This window comes from Panthera uncia (genome assembly GCF_023721935.1).
Source record: "Panthera uncia isolate 11264 chromosome D3 unlocalized genomic scaffold, Puncia_PCG_1.0 HiC_scaffold_8, whole genome shotgun sequence".
In the NCBI taxonomy this organism is placed as follows: Eukaryota; Metazoa; Chordata; class Mammalia; order Carnivora; family Felidae; genus Panthera; species Panthera uncia.
In genome coordinates, this window is record NW_026057586.1 from 70923372 (window position 1) to 70937215 (window position 13844).

At 42.9% G+C, this 13844-nt stretch overlaps 1 protein-coding gene across 10 annotated transcripts in view; it reads left to right on the forward strand.

Annotated features, from left to right (window-relative positions):
* Window positions 1–13844, forward strand: part of DEPDC5 (DEP domain containing 5, GATOR1 subcomplex subunit) — a 125647-nt gene that overhangs the window by 54201 nt on the left and 57602 nt on the right. For 7 of the 10 annotated variants that reach the window (XM_049619070.1, XM_049619069.1, XM_049619071.1 and 4 more), the window contains 3 exons: window positions 1729–1932; window positions 3841–3976; window positions 4974–5071. In XM_049619070.1, the coding sequence (XP_049475027.1) occupies window positions 1729–1932; window positions 3841–3976; window positions 4974–5071 (438 nt within the window). The remainder of the gene's footprint in view (window positions 1–1728; window positions 1933–3840; window positions 3977–4973; window positions 5072–13844) is intronic. The other 3 variants (XM_049619075.1, XM_049619077.1, XM_049619076.1) reach the window with 1 other exon arrangement.

Below are 13844 nucleotides of genomic sequence, written 5' to 3' on the forward strand. Positions count from 1 at the left end.
GTCAATGCTGGATGCATCCATTTCTTCATTCTTTTCTCCCAGGAATTTTTTTTTTAAACATAGTAATATTTGCTTACTTATATCCAGGTCACTGAGTCAGTGGGAGGGGTTTCTGATCCACCCAGTCATTCAGGGCCCCAGGCTGGGATGGTATGATCATTAGCACTGGTCTCCAAAGTTAGCACAGTAGGGGAAAAGAGAATGGAGATCATGAGTAGAGATATTTGTGGTCCAGGCCTTCATTGGAGCATGCCATTTCCACCTGTGTTCTATTGCTTGGAACGAAGTTATTATTTTTATTCTATGTCATGTCATGCCATGTCATGTCATGCCATGCCATGCCATGGCATTTCCAGTGTAGTTAACATACAGTGTTATGTAAATTTCAGGTGTACAATATAGTGACTCAACAATTCCATAAATTGCTCTGTGCTCATCACAAAATATACACTCCTTAATCCCTATCACCTATTTTACCCATCAGCCCACCTCCCTCCCCTCTGGTAATCATCAGTTTGTTCTCTTAACAGTCTGTTTCTTGGTTTGTCTCTGTCTCTCTGTCTCGTCTCTGTCTCTCTTTTTCCCTTTGCTTGTTTGTTTTGTTTCTTAAATTCCCCATATGTATGAAATAATGGTATTTGTCTTTCTCTGACTTATTTCACTTAGCATTATACTCTTTAGCTCCATCCATGTTGTTGCAAATGCCAAGATTTCATTCTTTTTTTTTTTTTTTAATTTTTTAAAATGTTTATTTAGTTTGGGGGGGGGGGAAGGCACAGAGAAGGAGAGAGACACCGAATCCAAAGCAGGCTCCAGGCTCCGTGCTTATCAGCACAGAGCCCTACGTGCAGCTCAAACTCATGAGCCATGAGATCATGACCTGAGCCGAAGTCGGACGCTTAACCAACTGAGCCACCCAGGCACCCCAAGATTTCATTCTTTTTTATGTCTGAATAATATTCCATTGTATACATATACCACATCTTCTTTATCTATTCATCTATTGTTAGAGACTTGGACTGCTTCCATAATTTGGCTGTTGTAAATAATGCTGCTATAAACATAAGAGTGCATGTATCCCTTTGAATTAGTGTTTTTGTATTCTTTGAGTAAATACCTATGGCAATTACTAGATCATAGGGTAGTTCTATTTTTAACTTTTGGAGGAATCTCCATTTTGTTTTCCACAGTGGCTGTACCCGTTTGCATTCCTACCAAAAGTGTAAGAGGTAGAACAAAGTTATTTGGCCCCAGCGTAGAGGGGCTAGAAACTATAGTCTCATGTGCCTAAGAGGAAAATCAAATGGGTTTAATGAACACACTGGCTATCTCTATCAGGATTTGCCCTTCTGGACACCAAATATCTATTTTTATCGTTCCTCCCACATATAGAATATACCCACCCTATCTCCCAGGGAGGCAACTCAAGTCATTGCATCTAGCTCAAAGTGCAGGGTCTCTAGGTGATGGGTGGTTCTCTCCATCAGGTTTTGGTGTGGCTTTATTGGGCCAGTAATTTAGGAGCCAGAACTTCCTTCTCCCAAGTATTTAAAAAGTAAACAAACCCAGTGTTTCATTTCATTATAGTTGGGTGATTTTACTTATTTCTTTCACTCCCTAACATGTATGACGTTCAAGATTCTAGTCAGCCTTGGCTGACTGCCTAGTCCTGGTTTCACCATGGCTCTGTGCTTTCTCTTTATGCCTCAACTCCACAATAACTGACAGATGTCCTGGAGAACATGATGGAGCCACCACAGCGAGACTCTAGTGCGCCGGGAAGGTTCCATGTAGGCAGCGCAGAATCCATGCTGCATGTTCGACCTGGGGGATACACACCCCAGCGGGCACTGATTAACCCCTTTGCCCCGTCACGAATGCCCATGAAGCTCACATCCAACAGAAGGCGCTGGATGCACACTTTTCCTGTGGGTAAGTTGGTTGCTCAGGAAAGAGCCTTGTGCTGGGAGCTGCTAGTCCTGGTCCTTGTCACTAACCAGCCGTGTGGCCTCAGTTAAGAATCTCAACTTCTCTGCAACTCCAGTGCCCCACCTCTAAGATGGAGCTATCCATTGCCACTTTGCCTACCCCAGGGGTTCTTGTGGGGATCCTTGAGGACACACTTGGGAAGTGACTGTGTAAACCTAAGGGCTTTTCTTCTGTTTGAAAGGGACTGTACTTTGTCATCTGCTTTCTTTCCTAAGAGTAATGCTGCTTATCCTTGTTCATTCCTTCCTCTCCTGTCTCTCTCTGGATAGTGATATTAATGTCTTGAATACACAGAAGTTATATTATTTTGTTTTTTCTCAGGAGTCTCTAACAACTAAAAAAAAAAACACAATTTTTGAGAAATGGGTGAGCTGGTTGTTTTGTTTTTGTTTTAGTTCAAATAAGTTGAAAAAAAGAGAAAGGATAGAATAAGTGGTTTTTTTAAATACGAGATGCTATACAGAAATGAGAATGAACTACAACCACATCCAAATTTATGTTTAAGTTTATGGACATAATGAAAGAAGCCCAACATAAGAGTGCATTCTGTATGATTCCATTTTTTGAAAGTTCGAAAGCAATCAAAACTTAAAAAGACATTTTCTTCAATCCACTGTTTTTCCTAGCCTGTCCTTTTTGATCTGTGTTTTCTCCTACAGAGGATGACAGTATGGTTTTATAAAGCTGTGGCTAAAATTAACTTCAGCTTAATGGGCTCTGACTGGGCTGGGAAGGAACAGATGCATTAAACTCCAGGGTCTTTTCATGGAAGCCGGCCCGCTGAATGCCTGAAAATGTCTAGTTACTTCCTTTTCCACTTGCTTTTAATGTTAAAAGTTAAATCGATGAGAAATGAATCTGGTTGTGTAGGCCATAATTGGGGGTCACTCCCAAACTCCTTTTTGCCCCCCTTATCCCTGTCATAATTACAGGATTTTTTTCTTTCCACTGTCTCTTTCTTTACATTGTTATCCCTACGGGCTCCCTTCGAGTTCTCTTAGGAGAACCATTGATGTGTCTTTCATGGCCTCCAGCTCATCTTGCCCCCAACCGTTGGGCACACTTTACTAAAACAGGACTCTCTGGTCCTGCTTCCTCTGTTTCGTCCTCATGCCTGCCCAGTCTGCTGATAGCTGAGGCCCTCCTTTGCCTGGCTCCCCAACTTTGCATCTCCTCGCTCCCATCCTCAGAGCTTCTGTTCTTTCCCATGCTCATCTGGTGGTCTCCTGCATGCCTTTTGCCTCCTCCACATTTGAGATTTCACACATATTATTTCTTCTGCCCAAGTGCCATCTTTTTCCATTCCTACTAACCTTGCCAAACACTCACCTCTGAAATTTCTTCCCCAGGAAGCATTTTTGAATAGACTTGACTAATTGTGATTTCTCTCCCACCCACCTGATGTCTTTTATGCACTTGCGCATCCTCTGCTTCTTGGAGTCACAGCTGTCAACGTCTTATGTATTAACAGAGTCATTGACGTTTCACTCATGTGTTCCTTGTTGTTTAGTTTGTGTCATTCCTTCTGGGAGGTGCCCTCTACTCCTGTACTGCAGTGTTTCTCTATGGCATCTCAGTTTGACATGCATGAGACAGAGACTCCTGAAGTGTTTTTAGGCTGAACAGGGTGACAAATGTGAGGCCCCACAGGAAGATGAGTCCTGCTTAGAAGAGGAGATGTTCTTTTGGGAAGCTGGAGGATCACATGTGTAATATTACCCTTGGTGTGCTTTCCTTCCGGTCTCTCCCAGCGCCCACGTCTCAGCAGCTGGAAAGAAGGAAGAGTAAAGCTAAGTACAAAGCACTAGCTGTTGGGTGGGAATGATGCTCAGTGGATCTTTGTCTGGGTAGGACCATCCGGAGAGGCCATCCAGATCCATCACCAGACCCGACAGAATATGGCGGAGCTGCAGGGCAGCGGGCAGAGGGACCCAACTCACTCCTCTGCAGAGCTGCTGGAGTTAGCGTATCATGAAGCTGCTGGAAGGTGAGGATGTGCATAGGGCTCCAGAAAGTACCTTGAGAAACTCTGCGGTACCCAGAACCATGGCAGAACAGTCTGCTTATAAAATGTCATGGTTACAAGACTTGATGACACAGTATGAGATCAAGCCCTTCCTTTGTCAGTTCCATCCCTTTCACTGGGCCAAGTGCAAAGCAAACAGCCTGACGCTGTGCCACACGTTACCTAGGCCTTGCTTTAGCTTTAGTTCAAAGCACACTTTGTAAACCTCAAACATGAGTTTTGTCTAAACCTCAGCCAAGAGTGAAAATGAGTGCGGAGATAGGTTGTTCATGCTGTGTGTTCTGGGAAGTCTGTGACTTTTGTCATTTTGGCCACCGAGAAATCCCCCTGTTGAGTTTAGAAGTTGTTTCTGCTAAAAGCAATGGAAATCAAGGCCCGTGTTTATAGAAACAACTCTTGTTGAACCAGAGTTCTGAATGCATTAGAAAGCATCCAAGAGAGTCAGTGCAGGAATAAAGTCACTTACTTGACAGACATGAGCTGGGGATACAACTGGCCTCACTGTTCCTGTGATGCTTTAGGAAACACTTTGCAAAGGGCAGTCTCTTTGGCCCCTTTTTCAATCATCTCGACATCCCGTGGAATGGATGAGAGATATGGGCAGGACATGACCCTCTTTGTCAGCTCACTTGGTACCTCTTTTCATTCACTTTATAGCCTCCTGTCTGTTTTAGCAGTGGGGAGCTGAGGATGAGGAAGGGCAGGCAATCCAGTATGGCAGTGGGAAAGCAGTTTTTGAGGTGCCAGGCCAGGACAAGCAGGCCACAGGAGACCAGATCTGGCACAGACACCAAGCACTGAAGTCCAGTAGCCTGTGGTATGGCTCCCAGTTGTTGCCAACCTGTGTAGCTAGATATTCAGAGCTGTTTTTGATCGAGACTCCTGGGATATGGGGTGAACAGGATAAAAGAGGTAATGCTCTGCATTAAGCCAGGTGGCTGGGCTCTGTTCTCTGCAGGCACAGCACTTCCCGCCAGCCTGGTGACAGCATGTCCTTCTTGAACTTCAGTGGAACAGAAGAGCTTTCTGTCAGCCTGCTTAGCAACAGTGGTGCAGGTAACCAATCCAAGAGGTAACAGAGTTGGGATGCTCAGAGTTGCAGGCTTACATCTAGAAACGACACAGGGACCAGAAAAGCAGGTCCATGTCTATTTTGGGATCATTTCAGCCACAATTTTGGGTGACCTATTTAGAAGCAGTGCTGTATAATGCATGGAATTATAAATGGGCTGCACGTGAGATCAGGAAGGAGAACGGTGGCATTGTAGCTTCGAGAAGTGGGCATGCGCCTCAGACTTGAAGCCGTAGGATTTGGTTACCTAGAGAGGTAGCAGGTGAAGGTTCTGGGTGGAGGCAGGGAGGCAGGGACAGAATGGACTTCTACTAACACAGGTTACATGCTTTCTGGAAGACCATGTATATCTACTATGTCATGCAATCATCCTAGGAGGGCATATACTATTAAGTATGTTTTGCACATGGGGCAACTTAATGTCCTGAGGTATAGAGATATTAATTGAATCTCTCAAGCCTGTGGCCAGGTGTCCTGACTCAGACTGCTGTTCCTCATTTAGACCACACCATTCAGAGTATCTTTATGATGTAGGGGAACAGGAGTTGGGATGAATAAGGGCAGATTTTGGAAAGCCTCAAAGGACAGATATTGTTCAACATGAGTGTAAAAAACATTAAAACTTAGTTGGGGGTGGATATGGGACTGCTGCTCTATGTCTTAGTTTTCTATAACTAACTTGCGTTTCTGAAACTTAGCTTAAAGAAGGTATAGTGAAAGTGAAGTGGTATGAAATTGGTTAATGAATTTTTCCTTCATTCATTGGTTGCTTCATCCAACAATATTTCTAGAGGTCAGTAGCTAAGTCTTGAAAACTGGTTGGCAATAAGAGAATCCCTAAAGGATTGTCATTAATTAACTTCTTCCCTCCTTCCATCCTTTCTTTCTTTTTTCTCTTCCTCTTTCTCTGTTTCTTTTGTTCTTTTATTATTTCTCTTTAAATGAGAAGACAAATTGGATAATAGTTTGGTGATAAGATGCATTTTATGTCTGCACTTGGGGTGCTTAAAATGTTACTTGGCTGCCAGACTCTTGTATCAAAGGCAATCTTTCCATTTTGCTAAACCAAAGAGCCATTTTATAGGAACCCAGAGTTTGAGCTTCCTAGGCTGTGTGGGATGGAGTTGTACCGAGGAGGGGCTGTTCTTGGGCTCACAGCACTACAGTTTGAGCTAGTTTTACTGCTGATCTGAAGCAGAGGGATTACAGGTGCAGATGGTAAAAGCACCAGGATTTACCCTGACTAGTCCTGGAGTGGTTCTGGGCCTGGGATAGCTTAGGTAGACCAGATGATTCCTCGGAAGATGAGTCTTTTGGAATTTTGAAATTTACTTTGAGGAAGAGAGGGAAGTTTCAAAGAATCCTTATGTGGGGATGGTTGTGGAAGATCTTCTAATGACACCATCATGGAGTCCTCTGATCTAAAGATTCCCTGGTACACATGCATGGGAAAAGCATTTGGTGCAACCTGGATCTCTCATTCACCCTTCTCCATCTTGGACTCTTGAGCCATAGGTCCATGCACCTGATGGACCTCTCTGCTTGGATAACTCCCAAGTACCTCATCCTCAGTATACTGACAAGGAAAATCATCTCTGGTGGCTCCCCTACCCACTCTCCCTCTTCTGTTCCCTCTTTCTTCTGACTCTGGCCTGTCCCCTCCATTCTCACTGCTTCTGCTTTGGTTCAGACCCATGCCATATCTGGCCAGGATTATGACAGCAATTTTCTAAGTGGTCTTCCTGCTTTGTCCCTGCTCCCTCTGATTCATCTTCCATACTGTCACCAAGGAGATATTTCTAAATACAAATCTGATCAGCCCCTCCTTCCCACGTATAAAACCCTCCCGTGGTTCATGGCCTGTAACACTAGTCATGACCCATCTGCTGCCTGCCTTTGCATCCTTATTGGCCACCACTTCCACACATCACTGTATACAGAAAGAACTCAGGCTCTAGACTCTTCAGATGTGAGTCCTAACTCCACTTCTAATGAGCAGTGAGGCCCTCAGGCCAAGTTACCTCTATGTGTCTTACTTTCATCATCTGTGAAGAGGATTTGTGTGAATATTAAATGTGATAATCCATGTAAAGTGCTTGGAATGGTTCCTGGCACAGTCAGCAAGTAAGAGCTGCCTTTGTCATGTGTGTTATGATATGTGCATGTGTTATATTCCAGCCATTGCTTGTGGCTCCTCCAAAGATCTTTGTCCTCATATTTCTTTGCATGAACTAGCACCCCTGCAGAATATGCTTTCACCCTATCTTCAACCCTGATTCTGCCTGGCAAACATCAGCTTAGTCTTTTTTTTTTATTTTTATTTATTCATTTTGAGAGAGAGAAAGCATCTGAGCATGAGCCGGGGAGAGGCAGAGAGAGAGGGAGAGAGAGAGAATCCCAAGCAGACTCTGGACTATCAGTGCAGAGCTCAACACGGGGCTCGAACTCACAAACCATGAGATCATGACCTGAGCTGAAACCAAGAGTTGGGCGTTTAACCGACTGAACTACCCAGGCACCTCATCAACTCAGTCTTTATGATTCAACCCCCAAAATACCTTCTCTTTGAAGCCCTCCCTGGCGGTTCTCCCCATGCCTTCCTAGGAGATTTTAGGCATGTTTCCACATCGTTCCATATGCATAACCTAATTGTACTACTTGGCATATCATGATCCCGCTGTTTGTTTCTATGTCTGTCTCTGCACTAGACTGAAAGAATTTATCTTTATTCATCTTCTCCCCACAGTGTTTAGCACATTTATTGACAAATGAATTTGTGCTTCCACGACCAAGCTGCCATATGTGAGAAGCATCTGAACAGCCCACAAAATTATTCTCTTTAATTGGTATGCAAGTGCACAATTACATAAATATATTCTAGAATGTGTAGCTTCTTGGAGAAAGTGTGGGCTCCTCAGACTTTTTCTAGTCAGGCCAATAGAGTTAAGTAGGATCATCCTTACCTTTGCCTATTCCCTTTATGACCAGTAGCATGTGATTTCAAAGGGGTCAGGGGTCACATGGGAATTGAACTCCCATCTTTGATCTTGTGCTTCCCGATCGATTATGTTAGCCAGCCACAGAAAGGATTAGATAAAAATCATTATAATTTTTATTACCATATTGCCATTTATAACCAATTAATGTCAGATCTATGAGGATATATCCCAAATCTTTCCATATGTCATCACCTCTACCAGTCCCAGCCCTAATGAAGGTACCTTCATCTTTCGCCTGGATTGTTGTGATATCCCACTAACTGGTCTCTCAGCTTCCTCTTTTTGCCCTTTGATATAGTTTATTTCCAGCACAGCAATTCAGAGTGACCCTCTGAAAATAGAAGTCAGATCATGAAACTTCTGTGCACAAAACCCTCCAAGGGCTTCCCAGTGCACTCGGATCAAAAGCCAAAGGCGTTACAATAGCCGACAGAGCCCCCTCCCTCTTGCAACCCTTTGTTACTCTCAGACCTCGTCTCCTGCTTTCCCCTCTCACTTTATTATTGTAGGGGTTTCCTAAATGTATCAGGCACGCTCTGAATCTGAGGTGCTTTTTCCTGCTCTCCCCTCTGCTCTGCCCTTATACTGGAGAGCTTTATGGCTAAGGTCCACATGCCTGAGTTTGCCCAGGACAGTCTGGTTTGAATTCATTGTCCTGTGTAATTATTAATAGTGTCCCTTTCACTCTAAAGGTGTCCTGGATTGGATGATAAATGATATGGCCATCCTACGCACAGCTTGTTCTGTTCCTTCCTTTAGGTCTTACCCAAATTGCCACTCTCTACCTTGGCACTCCCGTCCATCTTCCCTGCCTGCTACTTCTACATAATGCCACCTGTCATACTAGGTCTTTTAATTTTGTGGTTTTTATTGTAAGCTCCAACAAGGCAAGGATTTGTGTTTCGCTCATGACTATATCTTCAGAACTTAGAACAGTTCCTGGCACATATCAGGTAGTTGAATGAATACTAAAAGTTTTCTGAGGTTAGCTTTCCCTCCACTGAAGAGTGCTTTTCTTCCCTGTCTTATAACCTTGTTGAACAATTAACTGGATTCCTTTTCTCAAAGGCTTGGACAGTCTTTTTTCTGCCTTGCTTGTTTTTGAAGTGACTTTCCTTTCAATCCATCCTCAGTCTTCATGGAATATGGTTTGCTTTCTTCAAACTCACTATACTCTCACTCATTCCAGAAATGTTTATTGAACTGTAGGCACTGTGCTAAGGTCTGAGGAGAAACAAAATGATTAAGACACCACTTCTCCTCACCTCGGGGAGCTCTGGCTCTCCATTCACTTGGGATTCTATTTGAAGTAGTTTTGTGCAGGGTAACAATGATGAAAGGGAAGCCCTCTCATGGGGAGCTGGACTTAGTGGTTCCAGTGATACCATGCGGTTTGAACATGTGACCTCTGCTGCCTTATGATACATGAGGGAGTGTCCCAGTCCTGCCCATCATGGTCTTTGGAGTTTAGCATTCAGCCTTTGCTGCTGCTCAGGTTCATCATCTATATAATGGGCATAAAGATCTTTACCTGCCTACCTGCTTCACAGGGTTGTTATAAGGAGCAAAAGTAGATTGGGCTCCTTAACGCAAAATTGTCACACTAGGTTCTTGTTTGGGGACAAAGTGAGGTCTAAATAAATAATTAGTTACCTTTTCATTTGTTAAAAAATTGAAAAGAAATGAGAGAACCTCATCTGTGACCCCACCTTCACCTCCTGGGCCTGACAGTTTGTACCATCTGCAGGCACTCAAGCGTGACTCAGATTTTCTCTTGCATTTGGACATGATTCATATGTGAGTCACGATTCACAGGAGTGGTGTCTCTGTGGGTTTCCCTCCTGGCCCGTAGACTTTCATTTTGAGCATTGTTGGCTAGAGCCTTGTACCTGTACTCTTGTTTTTCACCATGTTGGCCAGCAGGGACCAGGTGGTCAATGGAACTGGGGAGATAGCGTGTGTGGGTTTTGTGTGTGTGTGTGTGTGTGTGTGTGTGTGTGTGTGTAATTTTAGTTAATATAGAGTGCAATATTGGTTTCAGGAGTAGGATTCAGTGACTCATCACTTACATACAACACCCAGTGCTCATCACAAGTGCCCTCCCTAGTATCTATCACCTGTCTCCCACTCCCCTCCCTCCTGGGGAGATAGTTTTTATCCCTCTGTTTCTTTGAGTGGGCACCCATTTATAAGACTTCTCAGCCACTGTCATTCCCTTCATTGGGGAATAAGTGCTCTAGATAGTTTTTGGAAAAGAAAATAACTAGATGCCATGCTTTCTTTCCCTGTGATATTAGGACTCAGAATCTGCAGCTTGGTATTTGTGTTGAGTATTAGGTACATGTAGCAGCCTGAGAGCTGAAGTAAAAGTAAAACAGCACGCTGAGACTGGAGGAAAGGGCCTCAGAGTCATTCACTCAGGCTGGGATTTTTTTTTTTTTTAACATTTATTTATTTTTGAGACAGAGAGAGACAAAGCATGAACGGGGGAGCATCAGAGAGAGGGAGACACAGAATCTGAAGCAGGCTCTAGGCCCTGAGCCGTCAGCACAGAGCCCGACATGGGGCTTGAACTCACGGACCGTGAGATCATGACCTGAACCGAAGTCGGACGCCCAACCGACTGAGCCACCCAAGCGCCCCACAGGCTTGGGATTTTTGTGGGAAAGTGCCATATCTGTAGTCCAGAGAGGAGAAATGACTAGTCCCACACACAGGCTTCTAGATGTCACCCAGGGTCAGTCCCACAGGTCCCACATGGATTACCCATTTTGGCCTGAGGTTAGCAAGCGAAGAACATGTTCAGACTTCTTGACTCTGAACAGATGTCAAAAGGCCAAGCTAAGATGGTGACTTTCAGCATTGGCTCCCCAAGGTGAATGTCTGGCTTTGAATGTTGAGAGTGAGGTCTCATTCACAAATATTAGGTTAGAGCAGAACTGACTGACCGTGAGGTCTCATGTTGGTCATCTCAAGTTGTGGGACTTGTCATATGCCAACAGCCAGCACGTTTGACTGAAAATAAGTCTCATAGGCAGAGCTGGTGGGAGAGGCAGTATGTTAGATTGAACTGCAAGGAAACTGTGTATAAAGAGCCTCATGAAAGAGCCTAAAATATTTCTTTAAATATTTTTCATTGTTTTTAAAAAGTAAAGTGTGTGTGTGTGTGTGTGTGTGTGTGTGTGTGTGTGTGTAGCATAAAAGACTGGCGGCCTTATATGTGCTTTTGTCTGTTAGAGATGGTGCAGTTCTTGTCTAGGATCCTATTGGTTGCCTCTTTGAGCTCAAGGAATTGCCCACAAAATTATAAGTTGAACTGTTTTTTTATTAGTCTAAGAATTTCAGTTCTTACAGACCAAGTCTGGATTCAGTTTTCTAGAAAGAAAGAAAAAGAAAGAAAGAAAGAGAGAGAGAGAGAAAGAAAGAAAGAAAGAAAGAAAGAAAGAAAGAAAGAAAGAAAAGATTCTCTAATGACCAAATTTAGCATCTCAACTTGTGAGGTAATGTATTTAATAATTTCCTATTGCTCAGAATGCTTTGAGAATTCTGATTTTGTAAGTGCCTTCATACCAGTTCTCAGGCTAAACAAGAAAATCCACTTCGTTGCTTCTTAATAGTTCGCTTTGTCTTTGTATGAAAATGGATGTTGTCAGCCAGGATAGCTTTTTCAGAAAATTTAGCTCCAAATGGCTTTTGACTGTTGACAAAGAAGAGATAACATTTTCAATAGCTGAAAACTGGTGCCCCAGATGGAGAGTCAGGAAATAAGACGTCTGTAGAGTTGAGCAGAGTCTAAATGCTGGTTTCACCTACTTACTGTGTGATCTTCAGTAAGTTACTTCACTTCTCTGAGCTTTAGTTCATCTGTAGAAGGGGAATAGTACCTTCTTCATATCTGCCTCATAGTAGGGGTTTGAATAAAATGAAACACTATGCTTTTTTGACTTAATAAATCAGTTGTATCTTATTATGATGAATGGTAATAAAAAAAAAAAATCTACTGAAGGCAGTTCCAAAAAAGAAGTTCTAAAATTGTTTGGCCATGTGATATCTCTTTTTAAATTCTTAAAAATTTATTAATTTTAAAATTTACATACAGTAAAATTCACTGTTTTTAGTGTACAGTTCTGTGAGTTTTGACAAATGCATGCAGTCATATAACCACCAACACATCAAGATACAGAACATTTCCATTTCACCCCACATTCTTTTGGGTGGCCCCTTTGTACTCAGCCACACCCCTGTCCCCTGGCAACCGATGATCTGTTCTCTCTCCCTTTAGTTTTGTCTTGTCCCAGCATGTCACGCACATGGAATCATACAGTATGTAGCTTTTTGAGTCTGGCTTCTTTTATTCAGCATAGAATTCATTTGAGATTCATGAAAGTTGTTGAATGTTCATTACTTTTTATTGTTGAGTTGCATTCCATCATATGAATATATTAGTTTGTTTATCCCTTCATTTGCAAAATATTTGGACTGTTTCCAGGTTTGGGGAACTATGAATAAAGCTACCGTAAACATTTACATAACAGTTTTTTTTTTTATTTCTCTTGAGTAAGTTCGTAGGCATGGAATTGCTGGGTCAAACGGTAAAATATCTGTTTAACTTTTATTTTTACGTATTTATTAAAAAAAATTTTTTTAATGGTTATTTATTTTGAGAGAGAGAGTGTGTGAGCAGGGGAGGGACAGAGAGAGAGGAGACACAGAATCCAAAGCAGGCTTCAGGCTCTGAGCTGTCAGCACAGAGCCCAATGCAGGACTTGAACTCAGGAACCATGAGATCATGACCTGAGCTGAAGTTGGCTGCTTAACCAACCTTAACCTGATCAAGAGTCACATGCTCTTCTGACTGAGCCAACCAGGCACCCCTATCTGTTTAACTTTTTTTTTTTTAACTTTTTTTTTTTTTTTAACGTTTATTTTTTTTTGAGACAGAGCATGAATGGGGGAGAGTCAGAGAGAGGGAGACACAGAATCCGAAACAGGCTCCAGGCTCCGAGCTGTCAGCACAGAGCCCGACGCGGGGCTTGAACTCACAAACCATGAGATCATGACCTGAGCTGAAGTCGGCCGCTTAACCGACTGAGCCACCCAGGTGCCCCTGTTTAACTTTTAAAGAAGCTGCCGTGCTGACAGCTCAGAGCCTGGAACCTGCTTCAGATTCTGTGTCTCCCTCTCTTTCTGCCCCTCCCCTGCTCATGCTCTCTGTCTCTCAAAAATAATAAACCGTTAAAAAAAAAGTTATTATTTTTTTTAAACTGTTTTCCAAAGCCGTGCACCATTCTGCATTCCTACCATCAATGAATAAGGGTTTCCATTGTTCCACATCTTGTTCACACTTGGCATAACTTGTCATTTTAGCCATTCCAAGAGGTCTGTAGAGGTATCTGTACTTTTAACTTGCCATTTCCCTAATGGCTGAGGAAGTTGAGCATCTTTTCATGTGCTTATTTGGTTTCTGTATGTGTTCAGTGAAATGTTCAAATCTTTTGCCCTATTTCTCATTAAGTTGTGCTCTTATTCTTGAGTTTTGAGGGCTGTTTATATAATCTGGCTACAAGTCCTTTGCTATATAGGTGATTTGCAGATGTTTTCTCCCATGTTGTGGCTTGTCTTTCAAAGACTCCATGAGGGACTTATACGTATTTATTCTTGTTATAAAAGATTCAGATGACACAAAAGTATCTAGAATAAAAACTGTAAGTTCTGGTTTACCTCCTGTCACCTCCCCCAGCTTTCTCCTTGGAGGTAG